Raw genomic sequence first — 15837 nt, forward strand, 5'->3', positions numbered from 1 at the left:
GATTTAGAAGAACAACGCAACAATCCAAACACTGAACTGTCTTCACAGCATCGCTGACTGAACTCTATTCCTATTTCGCAACTATTTCTGCACTGTATTTTATTTAGTATTGAATTATTTCTACACTTTATTACATTTAGTATTGAACTATTTCTATGCTGTATTATATTTAGTATAGAATTATTTCTACACTGTATTATATTTAGTATTGAACTATTTCTATGCTGTATTATATTTAGTATTGAATTATTTCTGCACTGTATTTTATTTTGTATTGAACTCAAATAACACATCAACCAAAATTGTGTCTCATAATGATTTTGGTCCTCCAGGCCACCTGTCCCTCTGTCCACCAGACCACCTGTCGTTCAGACCACCTGTCCTCCAGATCACCTGTTCCACCACCTATCCTCCAGACCACCTGTCCTCGTGACCACCTGTCCCCAATACCACCTGTATTAAAAACTCCTGCATTAAAACCTTGATCAGCTGCAGTCTGACCTCTGACCCAACCACTGGGCCATCCCAGCACCATATGTAACGGCTGTGATATGAAAGGCCCAATTAGGCAGCTAATTGATTGGATTTGAGTCATTTAGACTTGGTGCAGTCAGGATGGAGGACTTCAGGCCTCTGAGCAAATGTAAGGTCTTCACAGGGGGAGCCACCAGCAGAGGATTGTGTTCGACCTCTGAAAGTCTTGGATGGAAACCATCTGAACAGGTTTAAAATGAATCTGACAGGAAGTTACTTGATTTATTTAACCAACCTAAAGAGATTTTAATCTGACCTCATCAAGATACTAAAATATCTCACTTTAATCTTGCATTGCTTGTTTTGTCGATGTTTATGTGTCTTGGGATGATTGACATTATATGCTGGTTAAAATGAGGAGGTGTATATTATTTACAGTATTTTTCACATTGTTTTGGTTGAATTGGTAGGAGATTTACTTCTGTTTTACAGCTTTAAACTTTCATCACTTCGAGTGCTTTCACTAGGACCTGCTGGCGGGTTCATGAAACTCACGGTGGTTTCATCAGACAGCAGAAGGAACATAATGAGCCCAAATCTGAGCAGTGGCACACATTATTCATGACACATGACATCTCTTGTGGTTAGCAGTGGTGATGATAGTAAACTCAGAAGGATGTCTTCAAAATGTAATCAGAATCATGGTGGTGCAGTGGTTAGCATTGTCGCCTCACAGCAAAAAGGTTCCGGGTTCGAATCCGGTCCTGGGTCTTTCTGTGCGGAGTTTGCATGTTCTTCCTGTGCTTGCGTGGGTTCTCTCCGGGTTCTCCGGCTTCCTCCCATCACCCAAAAACATGCACCTCAGGTTAGTTGGCGCTGCGGTCGTGGCAGCCTGTTGCAGCAGCTCCCCCTTGGGATGCTGCTGTAGCGAAAGAATTTCCCCTCAGGGATTAATAAAGTACAATAAAATATAAAATAAATAATACTGAAATATGGTGGTGGTGCATGAACACCTCTCTTTAGAAATAAAACACACCAGAGGAACCTGAACATCTCTCTTTAGAAATAAAACACAACAGAGGAACCAGAACAACTCTCTTCAGAAATAAAACACACCAGAGGAACCAGAACACCTCTCTTTAGGAATAAAAGACAACATAAAAACTCTTTTTTCAAATTGGAAAAATGCTTTACTATGAAATCGGACACATCATTAAAGGAATCGATGCTGCAGGCCAGAATCTTCGTTTGTTGCATTTCTTTGCAACACTGGTAATAAACCTTGTAAATGGTATCATAACCATCAATTTGAATAGGCCAGTGTGCTGTGATACTGGTATAATGCAGCCACACGCTACATTGAAGTGGTGTCTATTATAAACCCCACTGATGCAGGTCAGAAAGGTTCACTCTCCACATTTAATCATATGAAGATTCAGATCTTCAGAAATATAATTTTACTTGGTTTGTGCCACAGTTTTTGTGGTATTTGAGTTGAATTTGTGGCTCAGACTGACTGCTCAAACGTGCTCAAATACCTGATGAATTTTTATTTGATATCATACCTTTGTACTGTATAATGATGACATCATCTAAACCCTCACCTACTATACAGTGTGCTCGCAGTACAACCGGTGTGTTTGTCCTTTCTCATCCCTCCACAGTATGATGCAGCGTTCATCTGCAGGTAGTGAGTGTGTGAAGAAGCTCCAACTGCAGCATGTGAAGCGCCCTGAGTACCACGAGGAGCTCACTAAGCGAGGAGGCTGATGGGTGGCACATTTCCCCACGCTGGGCATGAGGAGAACGGAAGTGGCAGGGTGGGTGATGGATTACCGCAGGGGGAGAGGGGCATTAATCCTGCAGCCACGCATGCACAAACACACTGACACATGCAAAAACACGCACATGTTAATATAATACTTCATCACACACACAGGCACACAAACGTCTACAGAAGAGTCCCGTTAGTGTTTATGTACACATGGAAGCAACACAGAGCACACACCCCCGTACATGAATGATGACACTGCCAACCACTGCTTTGTAGCACACTTTTTGCAGTGTCATTTCAAGGTCCCCTCCCATTCCTCCTTCTCCCTCCCCCCATTTACCGAGGTTACAGCAGTGTGCTCTGCCTCTGTCCTTCCTTTGGTCCTTTTAGTCTGTCCATTCTCATCACTCATTACTGGAGCAGAGAAACATCAGATTTTAGATGAAACTCTGTAAATGGTCAACAGAGACCCTTGAAACGCTTCATAAAGTCTACGGCGATGAAGCGATGAGCCGGGCGAGGTAATCTGAGTGGCATTCACATTTCAAGAGGCGCACAGCTTCCCTCTTGAAGACTGAAGAAGGCACTTCAGGTGTTTTGTTTTTGTGTTACCGTGAATTCGTCCCCCAGAGTCAGACTGTCAACACCGAGTTCTACTGGGACCTTCTGAGGGAAAACATTCCCTTTGAACCACCTGAACTGTGGCACCATGGCAACAGGGTTCCCCAGATCTGAGAATTAACACGAGATCTGACAATTATTGTTGCGCTTGATCATGTATGAGAGATAATTAAAAAAAAAACAGTTCAGTTTGTTGTTGTCGTGTTGGTGCAGTGGCTGAAAGCAAAATGGAGCAAGGCTGTTGAATATAACGAACAAAATAAAGGCTCTCTCATAGAATATTCATCAATCGGGCTCCTCCACTCCGGCTTTAATAAGGAGAAAAACAAACCCAATCAGCTCCACATCAGCGCTATGAACAACAACATAATCGCTACATTATAAATGAAAAGTGAGAAATTATCATCTCATTCACATCGCTATGATCCAGCAGCTCTGACTGAAGGATGCTGCATGTGAACCGAACACACCGACATACCGGTCTATATCCAGATATAATATAGATATGACCTCCTCATCACACAGATCAAACATGCATTAAAAAAAAGTAAGATGATACAGCTCTTATCACTGAGCCAGGCTCGCTCTCCATCTCATATTGCAATCAGTAACATTGATTGGACCATAAACTGTCGACAGACAGATGACTGACGGGCCGACAGCCTGATCCAGATGTTATTCTGAATCACTATGCATCTCCTCATCGTCATCCAGGAAGCGGACAATGCTCTGAGCTCCTCGCAGTGTACAACCAAAACAAAGGAGCCGTTTGGATCTCTTACGACTGAACCTGGCCACTGGCATGTGTCGCTACCTATCTTCATCGTCTCGCTCTTCCTCCACTGCTCCACACCTACTTTGTCTGTAACAATCCAAACTCACTGCACTCTGCCGTCCTGCTGCAAGAAACGAAGGACATGCAAAATTGAAAGTGGCTTTTACATTTTCATGGGGCTAAAAATAATTTCGAACAGACTGTAGGACTAATCGACAAATAACCACTGCACATGTATGACCAGGTAACCACGTATGGAAATCCCTTTCTGCCAGTGAAACAAGAAAAGATCAGACAAGTCATTATAATAAGAAATGTTTTTAAAAGAATCTAAAAATAATTAAATACTCTCATCAGAAAGTAAAGAATTTTGAGAAAATTCAAAATGAGCATATATTTTTCATAAAACAATACAAATTCTCAGTTGCAACAATTTATATATTTGTCTTTAGTCTATTTTCAATTAACGTTCTGTTTTTATATATATTTTACACAGTCACTACTTTATCAGAAACATTGTTGTAAGTTAACATTTCAAGAAGGTTTCTCATAATCACTTACAGGATCTTTTTTTTCATCCTATACATGTATGTATGAGATACAATCTATTAAAGTGTATTTATTACCTGAAACAGAACACTGTAAAGGCTACTGCTTTCTACTGCAGTGAAAGAGCCAGATAAGATTATGTAACTGCACAGGTGAGAATCAAGTGACAATTAGCTATAGAATAATACAAATAAAAAGTATTTATAAAGCCCAACATTAGCTACTGAAGAGCAGAGATCAGACCAATAAAAGGCACCAGCATCAGATGTCCTTTTTTTTTTTTTTTTTTTTTTTTTTTTTTTTTTTTTCAAGGAAACCAACAAGAAATCAACAACAATACAACAAGAAACCAACAAGAAACCAACTGAATACAACAAGAAACCAACAAAAAATTTACAAGAAACCAACAAGGATGCAATAAGAAACCAACAAGAATTAGACAAAAACCAACAAGAATACAACAAAAAAACAAAAAGAATAAGACAAAAACCAACAAAAATACAACAAAACAACAACAACAAACCAACAATACAAAAAAAAAACAAGAAACCAACAAGAATACAACAAAAAAGAAACCAACAAGAATACAACACAGTGGAATCAGTTTAAATACACTGATTCACAAATAGCCAAAATAAGTGTGTGTGTGTGTGTGTGTGTGTGTGTGTGTGTGTGTGTGTGTGTGTGTGTGTGTGTGTGTGTGTGTGTGTGTGTGTGTGTGTGTGTGTGTGTGTGTGTGTGTGTGTGTGTGTGTGTGTGTGTTTGTAGTGATGCAGCCGTCACTCATAAACACCTGCACACACAGTAAATAAATCTTCATGATGAAAGTGGAACACAGGGAGTCGGACCTCACACGGTGCTGCCAGACCCAATAACACAAACATAACGAGCTGTAGTGTTTGCAGGCAGCAGCCAAGTGTTAGATTGTATGCCCTGCGCAGCAGCTTGTGAGTCTCTCCCGTTAACCAGCCTCAAGCGCGATTAGATAACACTGCGTTAGATAACGGTGCCTGTTGGCTTCTTTTAGCTGACGCTACCGACGACGAGCCGGAAACAAAAAAACAATCTCAACTTCTGATTTTTAATTCTTCCATGTCCTACTTTTAGTCTTGTATTCACCTTGTTGTAGAAATGCCTAAAGACAAGTGTGTTGTGCAGACAGACAGAAGAGCACACGAGCTGCACACAAAACACTCCCCCCCCCCAAAAAAGGAGCTTCTTTTGGGTTCATCAAGTTCAAACTATCAAATTCAAAGTAAATCAGGAATCTCATTCCACCAACAGCAATCAGCCGAGCAGAAACATACATGTGTACTTCAAAACAGACTCATTCAGGTAAAACGCGTCTTTATGGAATAACGAGTGCTTTGAGATGGAGAATGAAAGCAGCTCCGACACTTTTATACAGATGATGATGTATCTGGGACTCTGACTCTGTCATTACAACAGGGCTGCTTTGATTCCTGCTCTAACGTAATGGGAGAGCCTCCTCGGCTGCCAGTGGTGTAAAAAACTGAACACAGAGAGCATGATGGCAGTTCAGGAAGTGGACAGAGAAGAGCAGAAAGAAATGGAGGACACACACACTGAGAAAGAAGTGAGACAGACAGAAACACAGACAGACGTTCGGTACTGCACCTTTCTGCAGACTCATGTCTACCATGCGAGGCTCGGCCAGCTCCATGAAGAAGTTCTTGTTTTTCTCATACTCCTCATCGTCAATAATTTTCACGTGAATAACTTTGCTGCAATAGGAGAGGAAGAAAGGAAGGGGCGGGACAGGAAAGGGACAGAGAGGGAGAGAAGAAGAGAAAGGTTAATATGTGATGGAAGAAACAGGAAGTGAACTGTCAGTAGGATTAATAACCAGCCAGGAAGAAGGTTAAAGGTGAAAGGTCAGCTGGTGTGGACATTTCACATACACGCACACACACGCACACACAAGTTCCAGTGAGCTCATTGGCTGCCCCGGGCGTCATGACAACCACATTTATCTCAACGTCTGGTGCGAGTGGAATTGGCGGGAGGAACACTCTCTACATAAAGGGAAACCAGCACCGAGTCATCAGTCGGGCTGTAAAACGTCTGAGGAGGACAGAGAGGACGGACGATAACGGAAAGGAAATGTCTCTACATCGCCTGGATGTCTGGTCATTGGATGCCTGGACGCCAGACGCTGGACGCTGGACGCCGGATGCTGGACGCCGGACGCTGGACGCCGGATGCTGGACGTGGGACGTTGGACGCGGGACATTGGATGCTGGATGTTGGATGCTGGATGCCAGATGCTGGACATTAAGATGTTGGATGCTGGACGTTGGATGCGGGACATTGGATGCAGGACATTGGATGTTGGACGCCAGATGCTGGACATTGGGACGTTGGATGCTGGATGTTGGATGCTGGACATTGGATGCGGGACATTGGATGCTGGACGTTGGATGCAGGGTGTTGGATGCTGGATGTTGGATGCTGAATGCCAGGATGCTGGACATTAATATGTTGGATGCTGGACGTTGGATGCGGGACGTTGGATGCAGGACATTGGGACGTTGGATGCTGGATGTTGGATGCTGGAAAGTGGATGGTGGGCATTGGATGCTGGACGTGGGACGCTGGATGCTGGATGTTGGACGTTGGATGCTGTACGTGGGACGCTGGATGCGGGACATTGAATGCTAGACGTTGGATACTGGACGTGGGATGTTGGATGCTGGATGCAGGACGTTGGATGCTGTACGTGGGACGCTGGATGCGACAGCAGATTGTCTGTTTTGGTCTCCACTATGACTTCAGTTCTCTGCGCCCTGAATAATAGAAGGAGGATGAGTGTGGGATCACTGGTGGAGTAACACATCAGAGGAAGTGAGATGTTAGATGTGTGATATCCAGTCTCCTCTTTTTGGTGCAGATTGACCCTCATGCTGTTCCTCTTCAGAGATCTGGGAGACTGACTACAGCAGCAGGGGCAGCAACTAAAAGAGCTGCAATTAAAAAAAGACTTTTCTTCTGTGAGAAACATCTGCTGCAGGCAGCTGGGGAGAAACACAACGCTTCCAAAACCTCTAGGAAGTTTCCTCCATCTCTCTCCTGAATCTACGGAGTGCTCTTCATCCTCACGCAAGACTGCATGGAAGCGTTGGTGAAGCCCGTGCAGAGCATGTTTTTAAACAGCGCGTTACTTCCACCTCCCTGCAGCCTGGACTCCTCGTTGGTTTGTAGGATTACGACGAGTTCAGTTCCTAAAAAGAAAACATGTTCCTAGGAGGTAAACAATTATCAAAAAGAACGAGCCGTGTCAGATCACGGAGACGTCTCCACTCAAAACATAGAATAAGCTGGGAAGAGGACAAGGCCCCAGTGCCTCGTGGGAAATCAGAGCCTTAATTAATCCGACCTGGTTTGTGTCACCGAGCACAGGGATTATGGGCTGCGCCCATTACAGTCCTGATTATTGCTTTTCCCAGCAATCACAGAAAAAAGCCGTTAAACGATTTCCTGCCAATCTGGAAAATGTAATATTCTACACCTGGACCTTCGTACCCTCGTCTACCTCATCCCAGGAGGAGTAGCAAACTCCAACGTCAGGTGGTTTTGTCTTTTTATGCAGCATAAAAGAGGTTTAAGAGCAGATTTCTGTCACTGCAGGAAAACAAAATCCAGTTTGTAAGTAAAAAGATATAACGTGAGAATAAAATCTTTTTTGCTTTTGTTTTTTTATTTTATTGTATCACAAAAGTTGGATTTCAGCTCTGTGACCAAAGGGAGAATGAGTTTGTCTTCAGAGACAAGGAAACGGTGACCAAGCTGCTGAAGCCAGCATCAACATTACATAAACCAAACTAAACTGCAGCACGCAGTCACACTAAACTGGAGCCACATGCAGCTGCTACGGCTGCAGGTTGTTTGAGGGAAGAAAGCATGCGAGGTACTGCAGCGCTGCCAGATGCTGTTTGAATAAAACATGTCTCAAAGTGAGACCCAGTTTAAACCGTGCAGAAGAGTTTCCCAGACTTACCAAAAATAAAAGACGTGATTTGGGTTTCTTCTTCACACACGCTGCTCAACCTCGTACTGACAGAGACATTCAGATTCAACCTCACTGATGTAGTGTCGTCTTAAACATTTTATAGTCGGAGGTTCTAAAATAAGACAATTTGCCGCTTCTCGAGTTTTTCATTCACTGTGAGTTTATGTAAATGTTTCAGAATCAAGTCCTGTAGTGACGGCAGCATCATTACACAACTCTTATTTACATTTCATAAAACCACCATCTCGCTATGAGTTTGTCACCTAAACACAGATCAATTCTGGATATGACCTCTGACCTCTGACCCCTACAGGCCTCCATCCACCCCGGCCTCCTCCCACCACGTCCACTGCACTTGCAACTTGTAGAGCTTCATTCGTTCGAAACAAAACCTCTGAACATAACTACAAAATAACCACACCACCAAAATGTAACTGAGAACCAGGCTGTGGTACTGGGACATCCTGTCCTGGAGACCAACTCCTGCTTTGAATGGTTACACACCTGGAGCTCCAGGAAATTCTGATTTTTAACTATTTATTCCTTAAACTGAGCTCAGCTCCACTTTGGATTCACTCGGTTCTCTGATCTTCACTGTCCCACCACTGTCAACCTGCTGCCTCCACAAAAACCGGTCTGAAACCAGAGCTGGTTCACCTTGTATTCTACGATTTAACGAGACGCACAGTGTCTTGCCTTCAGCCCGACCAGTTGACCCCTGAATCACTCCACGCTGCAGACGGAGAGCTGCAAACGGACAGAGAGTTGCAGAGAGACGGAGAGCTGCAGGAGTCTGGAGGAAGGGTGAGGGGTCACCACAGCAACAGTCTGATCAGTAAAGTGGGAAGGGTCATCATGGCACAGACTGATCAGTAAAGTTCAAGATGACTTCACAGTATCAGTTCAAGGGTCTCATCAGCGGAGGAGACGTGAACAGATACACACAACATGACAGCCAGGTTTATTAATACTGGAGCAAAGAATCATGTGTAGTCACCAACCTGGACACAGCAGGACTGCAGCTGTCCCTCCTCGCTGTCTTCAACACACCCAATCTGCAGCCGTCTCCGTAGCAACAGTAAATTTCTCATTTAGCTGATCACATGACAGTGAGGTCCATTTAGAGAGGTGATACCTCTCTGATCTCACATCCTCAGACCTCCGACTGTCGAACATACCTGAACCGCTCCCATTGGCTGCTCTCGCTCCTACCTGTTGTCATGGATACAAAAGCTCTTTCGCCACCTCATTGAAGGCAACACAACACACGACACACGAGCACTTCCTGTACAACTTCTACTATTCTATTGGTTTCTATTCTGGAGCCAGCATGGATCTAAACCACATACATACACACACACAGCCCCATTAAAAAAAAAAAAAAATCTAATATTAGTCAGACTTATCTTTTAAACAGTAACTATATTATGTAAATCATGGCAACATGGTCTTCATCACAGTTTACTAGAAAGTAAGTAAATAATCAGCAGATTATAGTACAGTACAGTACAGTCTACTATGGTATGGTACAGTACAGTATAGAACAATATAGTACAGCACAGTATAGTACAGTACAATAGCGTACAGTACAGTATAGTATAGTATAACCCTCCTGTCTAAAAAAGCAAGAGGAGGAGGACGAGGAGGAAGAGGAGGAGAAAGAGCAGGAGGAGCAGGAGTACGAACAGGAGGATGAGGAAGAAGAGGAGGAGGATGAGGAGGAGGAGCTGGTCGGCTTCAGGTGTCATGCACCCTTGTAACAGCATCTTCATAAAAACATGTAGATTGGCAGCACTGAAGGACACAGAAAGGTAGGAGAGAGGACGGGGAGGAAGAGGATGAGGATAATGATGAGTAAGAGGAGGAGAAGCAGCCAGCCATGCTCCATATTTTCTGAGCCAAGAGCAGGAGGGGGGTGGAGGGGTGGCTATATTTTTTGGGATGTCTGGAACAGTCCCACAGGTCCTCCTCTACAAGGACACAGTGCCATAAAACACTCAGAGATGAAGTGTCTGATAGGGGGTGACAAGGGAGGAAGAGGAGGAAGAGGAGGAGGAAATGGAGGAAGCAGCCAGGCCTTCGATTGAAAGCAAAATCAGGGAGTGCAGGGGGTTTGGGCTGAGGGCAAGAAATGCACGAGTGCTATTCTGGATGCCGTCTGGCGGCCCATGACAACGTGAGCTAGGAGAGTCAAAGCACCTGTAGCCGAACGACAAACAGTAATGAACACTGAAACTATACAGCTTCATACATGAAGGAGTCAGAGTGACATTACACAGCATCTCCCTTCCTCTCATGTGTTTCTATAGTAACAAGGCAGACGGTACCAGAAACAAACAGTTGGTGTCGTGTTCGACACTTCAACGCTCGATTCTTCATTCAAACTATCTTTTTCCAGTTTTTCTTTATTTTACCACCAATTAACCATTCACATTATCTAACAAGTGAATATTTCACACGTGATGCTCAAAATGCAATTTCTTCTGTTCAAAACCTCCAAACTATTCTGTTTACTTCTGTTAACTTTTATTAACGTGTTAACTTCTGTAAACCTCTGTTTACTTCTGTTAACTTCTGTTTACTTTTGTTAAACTTCTGTTTATTTGTTTATTTTTGTTAACTTTTTCTAACTTCTTTTAACTTTTTTAACTTCTGTTTACTTTTGTTAACTTTTGCTTACTTCTGTTAACTTCTGTTTACTTTTGTTAACTTCTGTTAATTTCTGTTAACTTCTGTTTACTTCTGTTAACTTCTGTTTACTTTTGTTAACTTCTGTTTACTAATCACTGAAAAAGAAAAAACTTTTTTTTTGTAATGTCTGATCAGAAAATTAAACAGTCATCTGATCTCCTAATTGATTGATTGATTAACTGTTTCCACTCCAAATGTAACATAAATACTGTTGTTAAGGGCATTTTTTAAAGTTTATTTATGCTTAAGTTCTATTTTACAGGAATTTAGAACATGGAGTGTTTCTTCTGTTTATTAATTGACTGATAACCATAGATAAATCCTCTAAACTAAATATAACAAATCTTTGCAGACTTTTTTATTTCTATCAGAAAGACAATTTAAAGTTTTCTAAAAGCCATATGGCTTCCCACATCTGAACATATTTGAATTATTTGTCAGCCTCACAGCCTTATCACTTGTTTTTGGGGATTTTATTTGGGATCAGAATGTAATGAGCATTACTTCCACATGACTGACAATAATTTCCCCCGTCAGTATTAAAGTTGTCAGAGCAGATAAAATGTAACTAAACTGTCTCAATAATTTCGTTCTTCTGCCACTTTCTCCCCTCAAATGGACAATAATGTCTACAAAACAACATATTTGAATTGAGTTGCACAAAAACATGATTTACAAACCAAACCTAAAAGTCATGCTGTCGGGGGTCTGAATGTGTTTTAATGATGTTTCATGTGATTTATGCAGATGTTTAAAACCACCCTGTTTGTCTCTGGTCCTCCTGCAGCTATGGTCAGCTCAGAAAATGCTTCAGGTCATGACAACAATGTGGACTAAACTTTAAATGAGCTGATGTTTCCACACATCAGTTCCTGTAAGATTCACTGTTACTTTGCAGGTAAAGCGGAGCATCAGCTGGTGAAGAGAAGTCAGGGTTGGTTGGATTTACAAACAGGCCGGATGGATCATAACTTCTCTTCAGGTCAGCTCCCCTGTTGGTTTGCTTTAAAATGTCATGAATAACCTCATTCACCTCTGTTGCGGGATTCACAAATCAATATGATTCCATATAATCCTACTTTATTATAGAACAAATCTGTTTCACCTTATACAGTGCATCTATAAAGTATTCACAGCGCTTCACTTTTTCCATATTTTGTTATGTTACAGCCCGATTCCAAAATGGATTAAATTCATTTTTTTCCTCAAAATTCTACACACGATACCCCATAATGATAACGTGAAAAAAGTTGTTTGAAAATTTGTGCAAATCTATTAAAAATAAGAAAAATGAAAAAAAAATCACATGTACATAAGTATTCACAGCCTTTGCCATGACACTCAAAATGTAGCTCAGGTGCATCCTGTTTCCACTGATCATCGTTGAGATGTTTCTACAACTTGATTGGAGTCCACCTGTGGTAAATTCAATTGGTTGGACATGATTTGGAAAGGCAGACACTTGTCTCTATATAAGGTCCCACAGTTGATGGTGCATGTCAGAGCACAAACTAAGCCATGAAGTCCAAAGAATTTTCTGTAGACCTCTGAGACAGGATTGTATCGAGGCACAGATCTGGGGAAGGGTACAGAAAAATTTCTGCAGCATTGAAGGTCCCAATGAGCACAGCGGCCTCCATGGAACCACCAGGACTCTTCCTAGAGTTGGCCACCCGGCCAACTCCGGCGATCGGGGGAGAAAGAACCCGATGGTCACTCTGACAGAGCTCCAGCGTTGCTCTGTGAAGAGAGGAGAACCTTCCAGAAGGACAACCATCTCTGCAGCACTCCACCAAGCAGGCCTATATGGTAGAGTGGCCAAAAGGAAGCCACTCCTCAGTAAAAGGCACACGACAGCCCACCGGGAGTTTGCCAAAAGGCACCTGAAGGACTCTCAGACCATGAGAAACAAAATTCCCTGGTCTGATGAAACAAATATTGAACTCTTTGGCCTGAATGCCAAGCGTCATGTTTGGAGGAAACCAGGCACCGCTCATCACCTGGCCAATACCATCCCTACAGTGAAGCATGGTGGTGGCAGCATCGTGCTGTGGGAATGTTTTTCAGCAGCAGGAACTGGGAGACTAGTCAGGATGGAGGGAAAGATGAATGCAGCAATGTACAGAGACATCCTTGATGAAAACCTGCTCCAGAGCGCTCTGGACCTTAGACTGGGGAGAAGGTTCATCTTCCAACAGGACAACGACCCGAAGCACACAGCCAAGATAACAAAGGAGTGGCTTCGGGACAACTCTGTGAATGTCCTTGAGTGGCCCAGCCAGAGCCCAGACTTGAACCCGATTGAACATCTCTGGAGAGATCTGAAAATGGCTGTGCACCGACGCTCCCCATCCAACCTGATGGAGCTTGAGAGGTCCTGCAAAGAAGAATGGGAGAAACTGCCCAAAAATAGGTGTGCCAAGCTTGTAGCATCATACTCAAAAAGACTTGAGGCTGTAATTGCTGCCAAAGGTGCTTCAACAAAGTATTGAGCAAAGTATATACAGTGGGGCAAAAAAGTATTTAGTCAGCCACCAATTGTGCAAGTTCTCCCACTTAAAAAGACGAGAGACGCCTGCAATTTTCATCATAGGTATACCTAAACTATGAGACAAAATGAGAAAAAAAATTCCTGAAAATCACATTGTCTGATTTTTAAAGAATATATTTGCAAATTATGGTGGAAAATAAGTATTTGGTCAATAACAAAAGTTCATCTCAATACTTTATTATATACCCTTTGTTGGCAATGACAGAGGTCAAACGTTTTCTGTAAGTCTTCACAAGCTTTTCACACACTGTTGCTGGTATTTTGGCCCATTCCTCCATGCAGATCTCCTCTAGAGCAGTGATGTTTTGGGGCTGTCGTTGGGCAACACAGACTTTCAACTCCCTCCACAGATTTTCTATGGGGTTGAGATCTGGAGACTGGCTAGGCCACTCCAGGACCTTGAAATGCTTCTTACGAAGCCACTCCTTCGTTGCCCGGGCGGTGTGTTTGGGATCATTGTCATGCTGAAAGACCCAGCCACGTTTCATCTTCAATGCCCTTGCTGATGGAAGGAGGTTTTCACTCAAAATCTCACGATACATGGCCCCATTCATTCTTTCCTTTACACGGATCAGTCGTCCTGGTCCCCTTGCAGAAAAACAGCCCCAAAGCACGATGTTTCAACCCCCATGCTTCACAGTAGGTATGGTGTTCTTTGGATGCAACTCGGCATTCTTTCTCCTCCAAACACGACGAGTTGAGTTTTTACCAAAAAGTTCTATTTTGGTTTCATCTGACCATATGACATTCTCCCAATCCTCTTCTGGATCATCCAAATGCTCTCTAGCAAACTTCAGACGGGCCTGGACATGTACTGGCTTAAGCAGGGGGACACGTCTGGCACTGCAGGATTTGAGTCCCTGGCAGTGTAGTGTGTTACTGATGGTAGCCTTTGTTACTTTGGTCCCAGCTCTCTGCAGGTCATTCACTAGGTCCCCCCGTGTGGTTCTGGGATTTTTGTTAACCGTTCTTGTGATCATTTTGGCCCCACGGGGTGAGATCTTGCGTGGAGCCCCAGATCGAGGGAGATTATCAGTGGTCTTGTATGTCTTCCATTTTCTAATAATTGCTCCCACAGTTGATTTCTTCACACCAAGCTGCTTACCTATTGCAATCCTGTATATATGTATATATATGTACAGTGGTGTGAAAAAGTGTTTGCTCCCTTCCTGATTTCCATTTTTTTTTTGCATGTCTGTCACACTTAAATGTTTCAGATCATCAAACAAATTTAAATATTAGTCAAAGATAACACAAGTAAACACAAAATGCAGTTTTTAAATGAAGGTTTTTATTATTAAGGGAGAAAAAAAAATCCAAACCCACATGGCCCTGTGTGAAAAAGTGTTTGCCCCTTAAACCTAATAACTGGTTGGGCCACCCTTAGCAGCAACAACTGCAATCAAGCGTTTGCGATAACTTGCAATGAGTCTTTATCAGCGCTGTGGAGTAATTTTGGCCCACTCATCTTTGCAGAGTTGTTGTAATTCAGCCACATTTTCACACCACTGTATATATATCATCAGCTCATGATCATGATATCAGCAGCTCATCATGATATCATCATCATGATATTAGCAGCTCATTATAACATCATCATCGATCACGATGTCAGCAGCTCGTAATTTACATTCAGAACACCTGAACGCCTCTCCCTTCTGTGCTCAGTGGACAGATTGCATGGCTCCAGCGTCCAATCCGATCTCCTACGCTGATAGCTGATGGTAATGAGGATTCATAGGGACATGGGACAACATAAGGCAGCATCATTACTGTCAGAGACAATGGTGAGGTTAATCTCTTTAAGACTAACCAGCGGAGGGGGGGAAGGAAGGGGCATCCAATAATCTCATCAGAGACCAGACGACATACTCCCCCCAACACCCCAGATCCCTGTCCACATGCGTGTCTGCAAACTGGGAATAAACCATGCAGCCATGTATCCTCGACGTGTGGGAGAGAACACGCATCTGTCACGTGTCAGATATACATGTGTACAGTGTATGTGCAGTGTGTGTATCACTGTATCACAGTGTGATACCATGTGTATATTGTGTGTACAGTGTATGTTGTGTATGTACAGTATGTATGTTCAGTGTGTGTAGAGTGACTATATACAGTGTGTACAGTGTGTGTACAATGTGTACAGTGTGTGTGTGTGTGTGTGTGTGTGTGTGTGTGTGTGTGTGTGTGTGTGTGTGTGTGTGTGTGTGTGTGTGTGTACAGTGTGTATTACAGTGTGTGTACTGTGTGTGCAGTGTGTGTGTACAATGTGTGTACAGTGTGTGTGTGTGTGTGTGTGTGTGTGTGTGTGTGTGTGTGTGTGTGTGTGTGTGTGTGTGTGTGTGTGTGTGTGCAATCTGTTTACAGTG

The 15837-nt window shown here is 43.0% G+C and overlaps 1 protein-coding gene across 5 annotated transcripts in view; it reads right to left on the reverse strand.

Moving 5' to 3' along the window:
* Positions 1 to 15837, reverse strand: part of slc8a3 (solute carrier family 8 member 3) — a 59768-nt gene that overhangs the window by 18710 nt on the left and 25221 nt on the right. For 4 of the 5 annotated variants that reach the window (XM_069717646.1, XM_069717644.1, XM_069717645.1 and 1 more), the window contains exon 3: positions 5832 to 5938. The exons of the other annotated variant lie outside the window; for it this stretch is intronic. In XM_069717646.1, coding sequence (XP_069573747.1) covers positions 5832 to 5938 — 107 coding nt within the window. The remainder of the gene's footprint in view (positions 1 to 5831; positions 5939 to 15837) is intronic. 5 annotated transcript variants of the gene reach the window in all.

This window comes from Brachyistius frenatus, unplaced genomic scaffold (assembly GCF_029030835.1).
Source record: "Brachyistius frenatus isolate BFR_SWC_R1_liver_20210118 unplaced genomic scaffold, ASM2903083v1 Contig_178, whole genome shotgun sequence".
NCBI lineage: Eukaryota > Metazoa > Chordata > Actinopteri > Embiotocidae > Brachyistius > Brachyistius frenatus.